The sequence below is a fragment of the Thalassophryne amazonica genome, chromosome 19 (assembly GCF_902500255.1).
Source record: "Thalassophryne amazonica chromosome 19, fThaAma1.1, whole genome shotgun sequence".
NCBI lineage: Eukaryota > Metazoa > Chordata > Actinopteri > Batrachoidiformes > Batrachoididae > Thalassophryne > Thalassophryne amazonica.
This window is the reverse complement of record NC_047121.1, coordinates 44,478,647-44,499,239: the sequence shown is the minus strand read 5'-3', so window position 1 is coordinate 44,499,239 and position 20,593 is coordinate 44,478,647. Positions and strand designations below refer to the sequence as shown.

General features: G+C 40.9%; 1 protein-coding gene across 4 annotated transcripts in view; it reads right to left on the bottom strand.

The window, feature by feature from the left end:
- fermt2 (fermitin family member 2) overlaps nucleotides 1–20,593 on the bottom strand; it is a 74,594-nt gene that overhangs the window by 33,965 nt on the left and 20,036 nt on the right. For all 4 annotated transcript variants that reach the window (XM_034159355.1, XM_034159356.1, XM_034159357.1 and 1 more), the window contains exon 3: nucleotides 10,925–11,158. In XM_034159355.1, the coding sequence (XP_034015246.1) occupies nucleotides 10,925–11,158 (234 nt within the window). The remainder of the gene's footprint in view (nucleotides 1–10,924; nucleotides 11,159–20,593) is intronic.

The window sequence follows — 20,593 nt, the reverse complement described above, 5'->3', positions numbered from 1 at the left end:
AGGGCACTCGGTAGAGCGCATTCCTCCGCCATGCCACATATCAATATTGAAGGATGTGGATGCACAAAAGGGCAAACTATTACATTATGCTATAATCCAGCGTTTAATCTGGATCATCACCAAATTTTAATTGATCCTGGACATATTTCCCATCATCCACCAAATTTGGTTCAAATGCGTTGAAAACGTTTTGAGTTATCCTGTTAACAGACAAACACCGGTGAAAACATAACCTCCTTGGTGGAGGTAATAAAGCAAATGTTATCTCAAAGTGTACCAAGACAGGAATGTGTGCAGAGGGGAATGTTGGGACAGGAAATGCAAATGCAAGAATAAGTTAGAGAAAGCAGAGGGCCAGGTGAAAAACCCATACAAACAGCTGTGCACAATCTGGGATGGAAAACTGCAAATTCCATTTTGAGGGGCCCCAACATATCTTTCAAAGCAGTTCTCAACTCAGACCTGGGAGACAATCTGCCCGGTTATTCCTCTGACACACATAAAACTAGTATCCATGACCGGCAATGAGTAATGATGCAGTGCCGCTTCCATCAGGAGATTTCAAATTTATCTTAAAATACTCCTGTAAACTACACAAACCACTGTCTTAACTGTGCGTGTAAGTGAGACTGCATTGTGCAAGAGGCTGACACCATATGAAATATAATGAGTAAACCAGAGCAGCCCTCCTCTCTGCTCCTCTCCTCTTCTATTCCATCTCTCCCTTGGGTTTGGCAGTCAGGGAACCATCAGTCATCAACAGAAATTCTGTTTAAAGAGGGGATTTGGATGTTTCTGACGTAGTGGCTAAGAAAGACAAACTATCAGGACTAAAATAGATCACACCCTTCTAGAAGCACATCTGGATCCACAGCTGAATTTGGTTTTCTCCAGGATTCGGTACACATCACAGAGGGACCCGATATTTGGGAATGTCATTTTATTACTTGCAGAACTGTTGCTAATTTTCTCACATCCAATTGACTATTTTAAATATATTCAAAGGTGTTTTCAGATGATTGCAGAGGCTGTCTGGAGAAGCACAGAGGGGGAGATGACTTCTTGGCTTTGAGTTAAAGCTTGTTTGGTTTGTGTAACTAAAGCAAAAGCATTCCAGGGGTTTTAAGAACTACCAGATGGGAGCGCTCCCTCCGTCTCTACTCCCCTTCAGTTTTACGCTCACTCCTGCTGTAGCGGTGAAGCACGGTCCCCGTGCCCTTATACAGCCATGTGAGTGCAGGCATGCTTGTTGTGCGAAGACACCAACACACACAGTAAAGTGTGTATTGGCCTCCAGCATGACTGCTTCTTGGTGAGGTCTGTGACAATTTACTCAAGACCTCACTGTCAACAGTGAATACTTACAAAGAGATGGAATATCAGCCATCTACAGAGTACAACATAGTTGATGATACAACTTTTAGCAAATATTTCAGGAACAACGCGACTTCTTAGCCTTTTATTATAAAACAAGCAGTGGTGAGTTAGTGACCATGAGACCCAGGCTTAGGAAATGAAAGATGCAACTTCAAAATCACAAGTATCGCCATGAGAACTTGTGAAAGTGTTAGGAGTTATTTGGTAGGGGCGTGAAAATAAACAGATACGAACAGAAAATCAATTTTCAAGTAATCGATAGACAAAGTCCTGAATCGATCTAAATGTGTTATGAACATATTTAAACATTTTTTGTGGTGTATAGTAACTCTGCGGGAGCACCCCCAATTTTGCTGTTACACCCCCCCCCACCCGGTACAATGACAATAAAGGCTATTCTATTCTAACCTGTCAATGACTTTATGTTAATGTTATAAATTAGTTCAGCTTCTTATTTCACTGCTATTACCGCATCTTCAAATGCTCATGAAGGTTCAAAGGTCGCGACGCTGGCCACAGTAAATTTTAACTTAATTCGATAAAATAAAACCAACATGTCTGACAGTGGTAGATGGCACAATGGATAAATGTACATGTTTAAATGTTAATTTGTTAATACAGTCACACCAGTTCAGAACGCCAAAATTATGCTTCGCTATTTATGCTATGCTAACAGCTGGCTTCTTCTAGGCTATGCTTTCTGCTACTCTGTGGTGCTGCCCCTAGTGGTGAACAAACATCAATCTGAGGCAGTGCTGAAGTGCTACAGCACTGTGGTAAAAACCCAAAGAAGGCCCCTCGTGTTTCATGAAATATGTATTTGACTTTAAGCAAGGCCACATTTGGATTACTGTAATTTATCATAGAAAATAAATGTCGACATTAAAAATAATCCTAATATACCAAATTTAATGTCTCAATGATAAAATGCATCATTCCGAAATCATAATCACAGCGCATATGGGATTGTTTTTATAAGGGAAAGATGCTTACCACTACTAACTTCATTTAAACAATATTGAAAATATATTTTTATTTCTGATTTGGTGAAAAGCAGCAGTGGCCTTGGTGACCACCAGAGCAAGGCTTTGGAAATGAAAGAAACTAAATTAAAAACAAAAACACTAACGAAACTGATACATCTCTGATGTAGTATTTTTCTGTGCAGAAGCGGTGCGTCTCTCACAGACCTGTTCACTCAGCACCTATTCTTTCATGGCTAAATCCAAACAATCCTTGTGCTAGGATGCGTGAAATATGAACATGTTTATGTGAAACAGACTTGATTTAACTTCTCTAATTTAGTAGATTTCTGTCTACCTCGGGTTGACACTTGCTTCTAATGAATTATCAATCCAGAATGCACGAAACATCCAGCCAGTGGCAGACGTGTCTATGGGATATTACATATGCAAAAAACTAATTTGCTTTTTAATTACTTAGGTACATCAAATTTTACAAGATGTTAAAGCGTTTGCCCTCATTATGTGGAAATTCACAATATGACAGCATTTATTGTGATAAATTGTAGGGGATGGATTTGCATTATTAATACAGAGAAAATGCAAAACACGAAAGCACACCTTTAAGTATTATTTTAGGCTATGGCTGCCTGTGTGAAATCAAAGGCGGGAAGTACGTTTAAGATATAATTACTAAGAATTGTAAAATGTAAAGACAAAGGCGACATTCACATTGCCTCAATTCGGATGATGGACTGTCTTAAAGTTTAGTGTTCATAAACAATCAAATGTATATGTATGGTGAAGAAATTTCATTGCACTTGTAATGACAATAAATCTATCTATAAGAGTTATTAGGTAAAAGTTTATAGATTTTTTCCCTTAAATAAAGATGATCACATTAGTCTGTTCCATCTCCTGAATTTACATTCATAGTAATAATTTCAAGTCATGACGATCGAGTGGGATAAAATGCTCTGAAGCTCACCAGATACTTGTGGTAGATGTCAGGAGGAGGAAGGTTGAGTAAGAGTTATAGTGTTTCTAAAACCTTGGCTGATTTCCATTCACAGAAATGACACTTGCACAGCAAATCCCAATCTTCAATCTTGTGGCAGTCTCTACACAGAAAGCCAGCTAGGCGTGCAATATTTACTCCTTGGAACACATGATTCACTGCAGTGAAATGAAATGTGGGGGGAGATCACAAGTGCTGTCACATTCTAATTTCACAGCACAAATGTTCCCGTATGAAAAGACAGACCCTACATGGGAAAGTATACAGTTACAGAGGCTCAATTTCACCTATTTTTTTTCCCCACACCTCCGCGTTTTCCCAGAGCATCATGAAGAACTGCTGACTAGGTTTGCAAGAATGACTGATCATTATGCTGCAATAATAATAAGTCAATACATAACAATAATAAAAAACCTTGTTCTTGCTTAAAAACTATGTTTTGTTACGATGAGCAGAATCTAAAGAAGCAAACATAAGGAGCAACGCCATTTTTTTTTTAACTAGTGAGACAGTGAAAATATGATTCAATCACTAGCACACAATGCTCTCAAAAATTAAAATGACCAGATTTTGTTGCTTTAACAAAATTATACAACATGTAACAAAGTGCTATTACATGTTCTGATATCTGTGTTACTGGTCAGTGTTTTGTATTTAGGTACACAAGTACTGGGAAGTGACGATCTTTGTTCATTTGCCTCTGTACAATGCTCCATTGTTGAATTGAAATTAAAAAAATGTGTGAAACGTAGATTTTCAGCTTTATTTCAAGAGGTTCCACAAATCTGTCACATTCATTATTTAGGAATTACAGTTATTTTTTTTAAACATAATCAACTTTCAGCAACCAAAAATATGAATATTTCCATGTCACTGCTTATAAGAAATACAAACAGTATGTTGCTTTATGGTAAATATGTCTGGAGTAGGCAACTTGTGAGGGAAGCCCCCAAGACACCCATGACAGCTCTGAAGGAGTTATAGGTTTCCGTGGCTGTCACTGAAACTGTGTGTGGATTTTTATTAACAATAATCCTCATATCTAGTTTGTTCAATTACATATGGCCTCTAAAAACTGGGTGGCTACTTATAAATATAATGCAATGCTAAAATACCCTATGATACCCGTATGAGCATGTAATCAATGAAAGAGTGTGTACAAAGAAGGTGACCTTTTAAAATAGGTCAAGGCTAGCTGTCTTTGAACTTGTCTAAGGTCTGTGTCCCAAGAATGCTCCCTATAAATTTGAAGATCCTGGCAGTAATAGGACTGGAGTTATGCTGAGCAGAGACAGACGGACGGAGGCAGTCTTCACAATACCCATATTTTGGCCTCGGGTAAAACTGGCTGTAATTTGATATTTTTGCTAAGCCTCATGAATGACAATCACATTTTGACTCTTTTGTTTCAACTTCACTGTGATGTTATATAGCGGCAAAATTATGAAAATTCTGCCACTGTAATTAATCACATACCCATCTCTACATTCAGTCAAAATTCAGTCACTTTAGTGAAGCTTAGGGATGGTGGCCGGCGATCACCTAAGTATTTCTTCTGTTTTTCTTGTTGCTTAATGCTGACAAATTATGCTGTATTTGTTGTCTTTCCGATGCCCAATTCTGTTTTTCTTTTCTCTCTGTTTGAGGTGCGGCTCCATCCAGAGATGGGTGTAGTGTCTACTTTCAGACCCCCCCCCCCGCCCCCGTCCTGTGCACCAGCAAAATTTCTGTATATTTGTTTTGTAAGTTGTTTTGTCAATTGTGTCGCTAGCATGGCCCAAGCAGAGGGTCACCCCTTTGAGTCTGGTCTGCTTGAGGTTTCTTCCTCAAATCAGAGGGAGTTTTTCCTTACTACTGTTGCCTGTGTGCTTGCTCTGGGGGTTTGGTAAGGTTAGACTTTACTTGTGTGAAGTGCCCTGAGGCAACTTTGTTGTGATTTGGCACTATATGAAAATAAATTGAAATCTTTGATGACAGTATTGCAGCTTACATTCATCATTTGCTTTCAATTCTAATATGCTGCTGGACAGCTAAAATAACCAACTCCATCAAAGTCCAAATATTTAATGGACCTCTGTTTCAGAAAGGAGGGCTTTCATAGTAAAGACATGCAGTTTTAGCCATAAAAAGATTTATATCCACGCTACACAGAAACGTATAGTCTTATGAGCAGTCCTGTTAGTCAAAGTAAATATTTTGTCTGTCGTATCAGCTGACACGATGCATCACTCCCTACAGGGAGTGGAACGGTACCAAAAAGAGCACTGAAAACGGATAACAGTGTGCTGAATTTAGTGCTCTGCTCTGTGTTATGACAACAGTGGCTGGTCAATCATAACTTGCCCCGGGCCAAAACGATGAAGCAACAGTCCCGCACAAACACAAAAAGGTTCCTGGAGGGCAGCGCGCCCTACCCAAACACTCTGCTGCAAAATGCCTTTCCAAGCATCATCCTCCTCCTTTCTATTGATCATCACTGAAGTCATTTCTGCCATCTCCTCTATTCCCCCCATAGCTAATCAACGTGCTCCAATCCTACATGCAGGCTACAGCGCTGTGACGACTCGGTGGATTCTTCAGCGCTACAGTGCATCGGTTTTCTCACATGCAATACTAAAGGAGACCTTGCAAAACAACCCTGCGTGTAACTGTAGGCTGCCTGACTCTTGTTAGCCTGCAGACAAAAGCAGGTTTATTTTGTAGCACCATAACCTCCCGTGTGCACAGTCATGTGTCTGTGAAAGCTAAGAGACTGGGGGTGGTGTGGTGGGGAGGAGGTGTTTGGAAATTGCTGAAGTCAGTCCAGTTTGTCTAGACAGGAGAAGCACATGTCTGAGGTTCACTGAACACAAACGCTGCAAAAACCTCACAGAGAAATTCATACCTATAACGCACCTCCTCCATCAGGCACCGGAACAAAACAAACACCACAGGCTGAGGACTTCAAAAACAGCATACTGCATACTGACGTGGAGCAAAAATGTCAGAAAAATGATCTTGCAACTGAACGTGGAACCACTTAGGCCTTTGCTTTCCTTTCAAGCAGACAATGCCACACAGGATATAAGTGCGGCCAAGTAGAATCAGAGGTCAAAAGGGGAGTGGAACTGAGTGAACATGACAATAGATCCACTTTCTGCTGAGTACTCCTCTTTCCCTGCCTGCACAGATGGACAGTGTCCATGTCAGGACACAGCTGCCACGGACGTGGGAGGAGAACAGCGGCGCTAACCGCTTTCATACTTAAAATTTTTCACATCATGTTGATTTTCGATGCTTTGCGTCTGCGTGAGAGGTTCACTAACCAAGTCTGAGATGCATTTGAGACACTAAAAACACTCAAAAGATGGACATTTGACACAATTCTGTAGCATGAACAAAATTTTCGTGGAATTTATGTTCGCAAAATTAACATGCTAGCAGGTAACATAGCATAGCTGATGTTAGTTCCAACTCCACACTCGCCCAAACTGTGCACCATGACTGAGGCAATAATCTAATCCAGTCCACAAAAATAAACTAACGCCAGAACCAACATTAGCCTGTTTGCTTTGTGTGGCAACGCCAAAATGGATGTGGGTTTGTCCCAACCAGGTCACGTGCTGTCTTGGCTATGCTCCGCCTATCTGCCCATATATGGGATGGCAACTGAGCACAGCAACACATAGATTAAGCCACATAAAAGAACAAATGTGAATAGTCTGCTAAATGTGCAGTACAACACACACACACACACACACACACACACACACACACACACACAGAGAGAGTTGTGCTCAAAAGTTTACATACGCTGGCAGAAGTTTTTTTTGGCCATTTTTCAGAGAATATAAATGATAATACAAAAACTTTTTTCCCACTCATGGTTAGTGGATGGGTGAAGCCATTTATTGTCAAACAACTGTTTACTCTTGAAATCCTAATGACAACACAAACTACCCAAATGACCCTGATCAAAAATTTACATACTCCTTTTCTTAATACTGTGTGTTGCGCCCTTTAACATCAATGACAGCTTGGAGTCTTTTGTGGTAGTTGAGGACGAGGCTCTCTGATGGTAAAGCTGCCACTGAATACGTCTTGGACTTTATTTACATTAATTACAAAGAAATACAAACAGTATGGCACTTTATGGTAAATCTGCAAGGAGTAGACAGTTCTCAAAAACAGTGACTGTGCAAAAAGGAGAACAGTGAGGAAAGCCACCAAGACAACCCAGGAGAAGTTATGGGAAGTTTGTATTTCTTTGTAAATAATGTAAATAAAGTCTGAAATATGTTCAGTGGCAGCTGTACCATCAGAGAGCCTCATCCACAACTACCACAAAAGATTCCAAGCTGTCATTGATGTTAAAGGGGGCAATACACAGTATTAAGAACAGGGGTATGTAAACTTTTGATCAGGTTCATTTGGGTAGTTTCTGTTGTCATTATGATTTGAAAAGAGTAAACACTGTTTGCCAATAAATGGCTTCACCCAACCACTAACCATGAGTAAAAAAAAAAACTGTTTTTGTGTTATTGTTCATATTCTCTGAAAAATGGCCAAAAAACCAACCAACCAAACAAAAAAATATGCCAGGGTATGCAAAGTTTTGAGCACAACTGTATAAAAATGGCAGCATGGTGGTTTAGTGGTTAGCACTGTTGCCTCGCAGCAAGAAGGTCATGGGATCAGTTCCCACTTGTAGGCCTTTCTGTGAGGAGTTTGCATGTTCTCCCCATGTTTAGGTGGGTTTCCTATGGGTGCTCTGGCTTCCTCCCATCATTAAATACATGCAGGTTAGGTGAATTGGGAACTTTATAAATGTCCAAGTATCCCTTGCAAAAGAGATCTCAATAGGACTACCTGGTTAAATTATATATATATATATATATATATATATAAATAAAATAGAGGCTTTATTTCTCCAGGTGTAGAGAAAGGAGCAGTACCTAAATTAGCATGTTTTTTGATTGCGGGAGGAAACCAAAGTGCCCAGAGGAAACAAACACAGACATCGGGAGAACATGCAAACTCCACACAGAAAGGGCTGGAAGTGATCTCACGACCTTCTTGCTGTGAGGCACCAGTGCTAACCACTAAGCCACTGTGCCGCCCCACAAGTCTTTGCACTACTAACCCAGCAGAACAAACCTCATCTTTTCCAGTCCCGTGATTCTCTGTAGTCTACAGTAATCAGAAAACATGCACAAGAAATTATACGTTGCTCAGGAAGCAAACAAACAAACAAAAAAATAAACTTCTTCAGGACCGATCAGCTGCAAGTCACCGGTCATAACCCCAGTTACAGCACCACCCAGTATCATCAGTTCTGCTTTTTGTATAGTCGTGCAAGTAAAAATAAATCCTTTTTCCTTGTGTGTGTGTGTGTGGAGGGGGGTGTACTGATGTTTATTTGCAGTTTCAATGCAACATACAATGATGTAAATTAAACAAACACACCACAGTGTCCAACTGCTGATCCGCGTTGTGCCATGTAAGCCAAAAACAACTTGTCCTGAAGATCCGCATAACTGAAATGGACTGTTACAGAAGCAGCAACACACCTCAAACAGTCCCTCCAAAAGAATTAGTCTGGTTCCCCCTTTCAAAAACAACCTTCTGTGTATTTATACTCTACTAAATCTTCCATTACTTCTTTTTATTACACAGAAGTGCTGTGCAGCCCTCTCAGCCCTTTGTATAATCAAAAAACAACTCGATCTCCATTCCCACCAAATTAAAAGAAGGCAGAGTGTGACCTCACACAGCCAACGAAAACAGGAAGGTTGTCAGTGATCCGGCCTGCTGAACACGGCCCGCTGCCTAAAACACAACAGGTGTTACATCACATCGTCTCATGGAAGGAGCTGCACAAGTGGGTGGATGGGTGGGAGTTCTCCAAAACGGAAACTTATCAAAGCCGCAACAGCAAAGTATTGGGAGTGCGAGAGAACAGGTCAGGAGTTCCTGTGAATGACCTATGACACATCAGACCAGATCACCTATTGCGACGGCAGAAAACAGCTGACAGTGTGTATACATGACTCTCGGCGGCACTCACTCAGACTGCTTTAACTTTGAACATTCTGACAAGAGCTGGTAGGAGAAAGATGCTAAACAGAAGGAGTTATTTGGTACAAATTATTATGCACTTTTGTGCACACGCGTGTGCTATGACAGCAGAAGATTAAAAATCTCTATTTACTAAACACTACTAGGAGACTGATGGAGTCCAGGTTCCAAGCACATGAATCCAGAGCTAACAGAGTTGACTAGCGGCCCAGCTCATATATACTCAGCACTTTTGGTTTTGCTCCCATTTTGTATGAGATGAACTCAAAGATCTAAAACTTTTTCCACATACACAATATCACCATTTCCTTCAAATATTGTTCACAAACCAGTCTAAATCTGTGATAGTGAGCACTTCTCCTTTGCTGAGATAATCCATCCCACCTCACAGGTGTGCCATATCAAGATGCTGATTAGACACCATGATTAGTGCACAGGTGTGCCTTAGGCTGCCCACAATAAAAGGCCACTCTGAAAGGTGCAGTTTTATCACACAGCACAATGCCACAGATGTCACAAGATTTGAGGGAGCGTGCAATTGGCATGCTGACAGCAGGAATGTCAACCAGAGCTGTTGCTCGTGTATTGAATGTTCATGTCTCTACCATAAGCCATCTCCAAAGGCATTTCAGAGAATTTGGCAGTACATCCAACCACCCTCATAACCACAGACCACGTGTAACCACACCAGCCCAGGACCTCCACATCCAGCATGTTCACTTCCAAGATCGTCTGAGACCAGCCACTCGGACAGCTGCTGAAACAATCGGTTTGCATAACCAAAGAATTTCTGCACAAACTGTCAGAAACCATCTCAGGGAAGCTCATCTGCATGCTCGTCGTCCTCATCTGGGTCTCGACCTGACTCCAGTTCGTCATCGTAACCGACTTGAATGGGCAAATGCTCACATTTGCTGGCGTTTGGCACGTTGGAGAGGTGTTCTCTTCAACTTTATGCGAAGGAGATGTGTTGCACTGCATGAGGCACATGGTGGTCACACCAGATACTGACTGATATCCCCCCAATAAAACAAAACTGCACCTTTCAGAGTGGCCTTTTATTGTGGACAGTCTAAGGCACACCTGTGCATTAATCATGGTGTCTAATCAGCATCTTGATATGGCACACCTGTGAGGTGGGATGGATTATCTCAGCAAAGGAGAAGTGCTCACTATCACAGATTTAGACTGGTTTGTGAACAATATTTGAGGGAAATGGTGATATTGTGTATGTGGAAAAAGTTTTAGATCTTTGAGTTCATCTCATACAAAATGGGAGCAAAACCAAAAGTGTTGCGTTTATATTTTTGTTGAGTGTATGTTATGTTATTAAACATAGGTATGTTTAATAAACACGACAAACTGCCAGGGATCAACACAAAGCAAGGCGAAGGACACAATCCGCTAGGTTAGAGCCAGCTTCAGGACCTGTCCGAAGACCAAACCAATGTCTGACACTCACTTTTCCAACCTCTGCTGTCTTATAAATCAGTCCTTCACACCAACTTACTGAAAGTTTTGCAGATGTCGGAGACGGCCTTGAAGACTCGGTCAGAGAAGTTGACTTTGACTTTCATGTGCTTCATGTTGGGTAGTTGGAGGCGAAGCAGCTTGTGCTGTGGTGTGAAGAGGAGCCGGGCATCAGCTTGGATGCCGTACTTGTCCAGCGTCCAGTGGGTTTTCAGCAGCCACGTCTTCTTCTTCTCCCACCATAGAGCATGATCTGACCAGTCCTTCTTCACATCTACAGAAGGGTAAATAAAGGTGCAGTGGTTTGTAAATGCATCAAACAAAAACAAAAGTGAAGGAAATAATTTGTAAGATGCAGGACAGTACAAGTGGGCAACTCAGGATATAACCATCAGCGTATACTGTACCAACCCCACCTCAACAAGTATATACACCTTTAGGGCAGACGGCCGGGTCTGAGGTAATGGATTTCAGTGTATGCACAGGGGCGGTGATCTCAAAGTAAGAGGGAGGAGAGGACAGCGTGTGCGAAAGATGTGGTTTTGTGTGACATGGCTGGGATATCAGATTCACACCCCCCTCTTTGTTCCAAAGTCTAGCTGTGATCCCTGTAAAGCACAAACAAGCTACCCAAAACCCCCAGCTTCCAGGCTTCTTCTCAGCAGGGCCTCAGCACAATGGAGATTAACCTCCAGACTCACATCTGAGTTAAAGGTAGAAAAAAACAACAAAAAACTTCAGAGACTGGAAAGAAATCAAAGCAGCTGTATTACACATCACTCTGTTCTGGTTTCTGTTGGAGAAGATCTGTGATGAGCCATGATGTAAATTCTTAGCCGCATTATTTTTTTTATTTTTTAAAAAGCAAGGTGTGATCAGCATCTGATTATAAATAAATAAATAAATAATAAATAAAGCCAATGGACAGAAGAGGTTTTACCATTTAGGAGTGATGGATCCATCACATTTTGACCCTTGATCCAATCTGAGTCTGAGTATTTTATGACAGTGATTCAGATACTTGTGACTGAAATCATGCATCAGTCAGATAAGCTACGGATTGTAGGGTCATCTTTAAAATGCACATGGAAACAAACTGTTCATTTTAAATGCACATATATAGTACAGCAGCACATTAGCAATGTGTTGTAACAGAAAAAAATGAAGATATTAAAGAGGCTTTATTAAGCAGATATAGATCCTCAATAAGACGCCTGAACTGGGTGAGATAGGGACAGACCCATAATTCATTGTTAATTAAAGACTGCCCTTTTGTATGCATGCATCTCGTAATCTGCATACAATCAAATGTATGACACTGTTGCCTTCTTACCAGAAATTAGTCACTGAGGTTGTATTTTTATCTTATTTACTTGATCTCCCCCTCACCGGGTAGTGATGTCATTGTTCCAGCATTAGTCCACGAAGGCTTCCCAGAGGAGTGTTTCATTTCCTCCAACCACATACCTCCTCATCTCTCCATCCTATCCTTCGTTTCTCTTTAGGTTTTACTCTCCTGGTTATACTGAGTCACTGTGTCTGGACACAAGGTGGTTTGCACAATCATCCAATAACATTTGATCAATTTAAAACTGTATTTTTTAGTCAAGCAAGTGACATCACGTCTGAGAGCAGCTCTGGTGCCAGACATTGCTGCATCTACCACACTATGGAATCGCCTTGAGACCTAGATGAGAACTACCCAAGCAGACAAGTGGTCCATCTCCAACTCTTGAAAGCAGCCATCTATCTGCTGCAGCCATGTGAAACGAGGCCAATAAGGGACTGGTGAGCCAGATCATGCCCAAAGAAATGTGCCACATGAGCAAAATCCAAGTGATATGGTTCACCTGAGCCTCCCTAAGGATCTGTTCATTTGACATGAAGTTATGCCAGCAGCATCCAAGGATCATCCAGAGACCAAGTACCTTATGTCACTGGTTAGCATCCACAGCTCACAGCCAGACCATAAGACAGGAAGCACCAAGATCCAAAAAAGTTGGACTTTGTTCTCCTGCAAAGATATAGGCACTAACAAAGACCTCGGTCTAGGGATCTCATGACTCCATAAGATCTTCCCAGGCATCTCTCGACTGAGATAAGAGACAAAAAGTGGCAACAGCATGGTGCCACTTTTGGAAGTACTGGATCTTTTGGATGGAATGAGCTTCTGGACTGACTATGATCCTGCATTAACATACACAAAAACCATGTTCGAACTTAACGAACCTGAAATCCAAGGAACTCACTTTTACTGGGTGCAAAAATATCTGCAGACAAATCAAAGGTTGAGCTGGTTTAGACTGCGTTCTAGGAAAACCCTTAATGACTAAGAGCTGGCACCAACACAAACACGTATTTCATTGCCAATCTGTCCGTACAGTGGATTTTATTCATTTGTTTATTTCTTGATAGCTCGTCAGATGGTTGCACAATTGACTGTCACAGATTACTTCTGGTAACTGAGCCCCCAAAGTATTTCTTAAAAGAAAGCAACTGTTAAAAGGTCCAACTTGATTACCAACAATGTTCACAAAAAATAGTCATTAGTCAGTCAAGTCAATCTTCTGTCAATCAGTGGTGTAAAATGCAAAATGACCCAAGAAACCCAAACCACTGACACATTCCATTTCTACAAGTTGCAAATGCTTCTTTAATTTTTACAAACATATTGATATATATACTGCTGAAACTCATGCTGGTCCCCTCTAAAACCTGAGTAGATGGCATTAATGCTGTAGTCGGTGAAATACCAAATGGCTGCTTTTAACCAGTAAACAAGACTGTGACAAGTTAAGACTAACTTGCCAAGAGATTACAATTGTGATTAAAAAGGGAAGAAAGTTTGCCAAGAGCTGCCACCAGCATCTCAACACAAAAGCTTTTAAAGAACTTTGTGTGAAGTGGAGAGAGGAGGCACCGTTTGTCAGACTTCTTGGGTTTATACCGTTCAGCAAACACAAGGTACTTCAGTGACAACATTCTGTGCTTTTCTTTCTAAGACCCTCTGTATGTGCTGGCTGTCCCCACTCTATTTTGATGCCACAGCTGTGCAAAATACAACTTCAATGCTTCCATTCTACCCCTGTAAGTGCACCGTAGCTCCAAAAGGTAAATGCGCTAATGTGTTTTTTTGTTCTTCATCTGATGCAGATGCTAAAGCCTTAAATAAAGAGAGGGGCTAAGTGGAGGAAAGTTGAAAATAGACCTGAATGTAGCTCTCCTCAGTTTTCCTCTTACAACCTTGTAATTTCTGGTGTCTGGGAGCAGTACGGAATAACTACCATTAACGTTTGGTATTCAGGTCTTCACCACAGACCGTGTTCTATACATATGTCCATAATCAGGATGCATGACCACCATGCAGTCCACAGGAACGCTGATGTACAGTAAGGCATGAATGCACATCACGATTGAGGTTTCCAAACCTCTTCTCCTACGTCCTAATGGCTCCACAGTGCTTGTGTGTCCTCGTGACTTGCCAAACCTGACTGGTTATACCTCGTCCTGCGTTATTACGCAATACTCACATATGTTATTGTTAGATGGGGCTGTCAGTCCATTGGGTTCTTTCAGTAACAAGGTGGTAACTGGAGCCATAGAAGGCAGCACAGTGGGCCAATGGCATCTCCCAGCTAAAAATATATTCTGCCAAGCCTGACGTAATGCAGCAGCCAGAGGAGTGGCGGGCTAAGTAATTGAGTACATTAAATGCAGCACCACAGCCCTTCAGTAAATTGGTGTGTGTGTGTGTGTGTGTGTGTGTGCGCAGGAAAGATAAGGAGAAAGGAAACCATAAGCGCAAACCATGTTTTATGACCTCTAAAGGATGTCAAAGATGATAGAATTTTGTGTGTGTGGGTGGTGGGGGGATTTAATTTGTCAAATGGAGTGTTTTTATCCATCCATTAGTTACATTAGCTCTGTGTGCTTGTGTGGGCACTTTAACAATCTCAATTATTCTATACAAATCTGTCAACCAACACCAAACCAGCTCTTGACCAAGACCACAGTCTACACCAGACACCGCAACTGGAAATATTACGTACTAATCTCAGTATTCCAAACAGAAACTAACCAACAAGCAAATTGCAGACATGTTCTGTCCTTCTTTGCTCCTCATTTCTCCTCTGTGTCATTCCACTTTGCTCCCTTCCTTCCTGCCCTTCTGGTCAGAGCATCTCAGTGTTTACTTTAGGAGACAACAATGTTCACAGATGCCTGACTGTGAGGAGGCGGGAATGGACAACAGACAAGAGGATGAGCAAACCGGAATGACAGAAGAGGCTACATGAAAGAGAGACCAGCAGAAGCAGAGATATAACTGGACTGTGTGAGAGCAAAGAAGAAATCCAGGCAACCAGGCCCACCCTCTGCATCACAGCAAACACACAGACCGCCTCACCAAGGTCAACATTGATTTTTGTCTTTACCAACGAGCTCCTCCCTCCATCTCCATCAGCTGTCAGACATAAAACATGTCATTTTCAGCCATGAGCTGATTTTAAAATAATAATAAAAAAATCCAGCTGGGCGAGGTTGGATAAGCTGTTTCCTTGGCGAGACTGAGCGGACGTCGTAGAGGCAGCAGTGCAAGGTGACAACTTGTTTTCATACACAACAAAGACAGACTTGCAGGTGTGTCAGTCTTATTTTCCTTCTGTCAGACACTTTACCCCACTCTACATCATGAAAGCTGTTCCTTTTACAAATACATTCTACAACCGAAGCAGAATTCAGATAGACAGAGACAATATACAAGAAGCCTCTCTTCTAAATTAGACATACTGTAAATGACATGTGGGTGCTCATTTACGGGTCCAAGTGATAGATGGCATCACAGTCCAACGTGTGCACGACAAAAATCAATATAAGCAACCGATGACAGTAACGGAGTGAAACCAGATTGGAGTGGAAGATAGTGTTGCTGTCAGTCAGTCGACTCGTGCTTAAGACGGAGGACAGTTTGTAATCACTGTGCATCAGCATGTTGGACAGACAAGTGGAAGGTAAAGACAAATGTTTACAGACAATCGAAAGACACAAAGCCTAATCTGTACATAGACGTCTTGCAAAACACATTGGGTGCACATACAAAAACAAGTGTGCAATACCAGAAAGGAAGCATGTTGACTGATTTGTAAGAAAAGGAGATATAATGTCACCAAATAATTTGCAGACCAATTCTACCTCCCTTTATTCTCCAACAAACACCTTTTACATACAAGTGTAAGGTATCGACAGGTTCGGCTAAACAAGGTTACCGGTGTTTATTTCGGAACCTTGCTATAAAATAGATCAGCACTTTCCAGCAATCAAACACAAACAGTCCATTAACTGCAGGTATTAAATATGCAACACAACGTGGCCTGAATCCAGAGTCCTTCATTGCTAATAGTCAAAACCTTTTAAAACTGTCCAGAACTACCAGACGCATGATGTGGCGCACGGTCAAGAAAAAAACCTTTGATCAGACACAATGTCAATTCCATTTGTGCCCACAGTCAAACATGCACACAGCTGTCATAAGTGAGAGCATAACACAGAAGTCTCAAACACAAATAACCCAGGGACCGCAGGTTAAACTTAACTTAAACATAACTTGGTAGTAGGGATGAAGCAATACATGATTCAGAGTTCACAATAAGACTCTCACAATATATATATTTTTTGTAAAACAGAATGAGCTGCAGACAAATTTAAACATTCCTTTATCTGAAATTAAAACATAAAACTGGATTTTTAAAACAAATTCCACATTTAAAACTAAAAATATGCTACACCACGGTCGACTTAATAAAAACAACTACAACCTCTGGCAAAAATTATGGAATCACCGGCCTCGGAGGATGTTCATTCAGTTGTTTAATTTTGTAGAAAAAAAAGCAGATCACAGACATGACACAAAACTAAAGTCATTTCAAATGGCAACTTCCTGGCTTTAAGAAACACTATAAGAAATCAAGAAAAAAAAATTGTGGCAGTCAGTAATGGTTACTTTTTTAGACCAAGCAGAGGGAAAAAAATATGGAATCACTCAATTCTGAGGAATAAATTATGAATCACTCTGTAAATTTTCATCCCCAATACTAACACCTGCATCAAATCAGATCTGCTCGTTAGTCTGCATCTAAAAAGGAGTGATCACACCTTGGAGAGCTGTTGCATCAAGTGGACTGACATGAATCATGGCTCCAACACGAGAGATGTCAATTGAAACAAAGGAGAGGATTATCAAACTCTTAAAAGAGGGTAAATAATCAGAATCAGAAGACGTTTATTGCCATTACCAGTGAACAGGATTCACAGACTAGGAATTTGCTTCAGTACAATGGTGCAACATTAAGAAGAGATAAAATGCTAAGATAAAATATAACATATGTGTCAAAATAAGATAAAATATAAGATAAAAAAAGAAATATGAAATATGAAAGGCTGTGTGCAACAGAAAAACAGAAAAAACAGTGCAGTGGGAGGAGTGCAATTAAAAACCAAAGTACACTGTCTAAAGTGACCCGTGATAAAATGATAAAGTGACAGAGTTAAGCTTAAGGTGACTGAGTTATGAGGTGTTCATGAGTCTAATGGCAGAGGGGAAGAAACTGTTCTTATGGCGGGAGGTTCTGGTCCGGATGGACCGTAGCCTCCTGCCCGAGGGGAGTGGTTTGACTAGACCGTGTGCAGGGTGAGAAGGGTCAGCTGTGATCCGACCTGCTTGGCCCAGAGTCCTGGAGAGATGGAAGGCTACAGCCGAGAATCATCATGCAATGTTGCAAAAGATGATGGTTGTTCACAGTCAGCTGTGTCTAAACTCTGGACCAAATACAAACAACATGGGAAGGCTGTTAAAGGCAAACATACTGGTAGACCAAGGAAGACATCAAAGCGTCAAGACAGAAAACTTAAAGCAATGTCTCAAAAATTGAAAATGCACAACAAAACAAATGAGGAACGAATGGAAGGAAACTGGAGTCAATGTCTGTGACCGAACTGTAAGAAACCGCCTAAAGGAAATGGGATTTACATACAGAAAAGCTAAACGAAAGCCATCATTAACACCTAAACAGAAAAAACAAGGTTACAATGGGCTATGGAAAAGCAATCGTGGACTATGGATGACTGGATGAAAGTCATATTCAGTGATGAATCTCAAATCTGCATTGGGCAAGGTGATGATGCTGGAACTTTTGTTTGGTGCCGTTCCAATGAGATTTATAAAGATGACTGCCTGAAGAGAACATGTTAATTTCCACAGTCACTGATGATATGGGGCTGCATGTCAGGTAAAGGCACTGGGGAGATGGCTGTCATTACATCATCAATAAATGCACAAGTTTACGTTGATATTTTGGACACTTTTCTTATCCCATCAATTGAAAGGATGTTTGGGATGATGAAATCATTTTTCAAGATGATAATGCATCTTGCCATAGAGCAAAAACTGTGAAAACATTCCTTGCAAAAAGACACATAGGGTCAATGTCATGGCTTGCAAATAGTCCGGATCTTAATCCAATTGAAAATCTTTGGTGGAAGTTGAAGAAAATGGTCCATGACAAGGATCCAACCTGCAAAGCTGATCTGGCAACAGCAATCGGAGAAAGTTGGAGCCAGATTGATGAAGAGTACTGTTTGTCACTCATTAAGTCCATGCCTCAGAGACTGCAAGCTGTTATAAAAGCCAGAGGTGGTGCCACAAAATACTAGTGATGTGTTGGAGCGTTCTTTTGTTTTTCATGATTCCATAATTTTTTCCTCAGAATTGAGTGATTCCATATTTTTTCCCTCTGCTTGGTCTAAAAAAGTAACCATTACTGACTGCCACAATTATTTTTCCTGATTTCTTATAGTGTTTCTTAAAGCCAGAAAGTTGCCATTTGAAATGACTTTAGTTTTGTGTCATGTCTGTGATCTGCTTTTTTTTTCTACAAAATTAAACAACTGAATGAACATCCTCCGAGGCCGGTGATTCCATAATTTTTGCCAGGGGTTGTACATGTTCATCACAATTATTTCATTTCTGATAGTCAAAGACCCACAATATCTACCATAACAGGCATTCTACTATTTTGAAAAACTAATATTCATAACTTTGAAATCTTAACAGCAAATTATTTTGATAAAATATTGTCAGTATAAATGCTATTTTGCGTTTCTCGTCACCAATTTGCTGAAAAGTGTCACGTGACAAAAAGCCACACTGTGATTGGCTGTTGGCTTTGCCCAGCTCAAATCAGGAGAAAATGCAGCGTTTAATTGCTTTAGATGGTTTGGATTACAACTCGTCCCATTTCACATTTGCGATGCTCTAATATATCACCTGCATTACCCAGCCGCACAGTGCTGGAATTCAATGCTTCTTCTCATGAAAGCAGTGTTACATTTGCACTCCAGGAACATTGCTGGTGTACCGTGGTGAAGTTTTTTCTAGAAGAACCAACTTCACCATGGTCTCTGGTGTGTGAGCTTGAGTGAAAAATAACAGATTCCTTTTCCATCTCAACAAACCTCAATTTTTACAATTCATAATGCACTGTGATCCATGATGCACTGTTCCATCCTTACCTGGTAGACATACTCGAGGTGGTGTCACATTGAATGGATGCAAAATTATGTATCTGGGTCAAGAGCAGTGGTGGGTGGTGTACCTACTGAACCTCGTTTGAAGGTTTGGTTCATTTCACAATTTGCAAATACAGTAACACTGATTGTCTGTGTTGCTTCCAGCCTATGCACAGAAGAGTAATTAAATAACGCAGAGGCTTTTTAATATGCAGCTGTGCACTCTTGCCTGGTATGACTGCACCATCTCTACAGCATGGTGAGTTTGATGCGTGGTGCAACAGATGGAGGAAATTCAGGAGTTGAATTTGTACATCAGACATCAAAAAATGGAAATGAAAACATCTGGCTGCTTCTTCTCGGCTTCTAGACATGAAAAAGTCTATGTATGATGGTCCAGACTGCACAAACATGCAGTCGTAATGACATTAAGAAGACCCAGTTTGAAAAATAAATTAATAAAATATCAATATGGGTAGATGTCTGAACTGTATTGTGATGCGCATTTACTGTACCCTGCTAGCCAAGAAATGATAAATGTATGAGCAGTAACAAATGTTTTCCACAGTCTGTTATAACATAAAAAGACTGCAACAGTGCCGGCATTTGAGCATTAGGAGAGGCCAGAAGACTATTACAAGCAACCTCCTTAGAGACAAATAGTTTGTATCCATTTGTGTCATAACCCAAACACAGCAAAACAATGGGGTACTCCCTCACTTCCCTGACAGAACGTTACACAATTAAGTGTTCAGGGACCCACCAGAGTAATGATATTACATAGAAACTCTGTTACAGAGAACTAATGGACCAGATACAGAACATTCATCTCCTCCTATCACATGCCAGGCCTCCCATCAGGACTGTGATAAGCCACTAATGCCTCCATGCGTCCAAGTTCAAGGAACTGCTCTGCTGCCAATCTTACACATGCATGTTTCAGATGGAACATGCTATAACTTAAGTATGCATGTTGCACATTTCCTGATTACAGTATTCAGGCTTTTGAATGGTTCATTCTGTTAAGCAGGCCTATTGCCAGATACCCGTTTCGACAAAACAGGTGTGTGCAGCAATCAAGTGCTGAGAACTACCAATTTATTAGCAAATGAAGCACGGGTAGAGCAGAGAGATGGAAAATATGAAG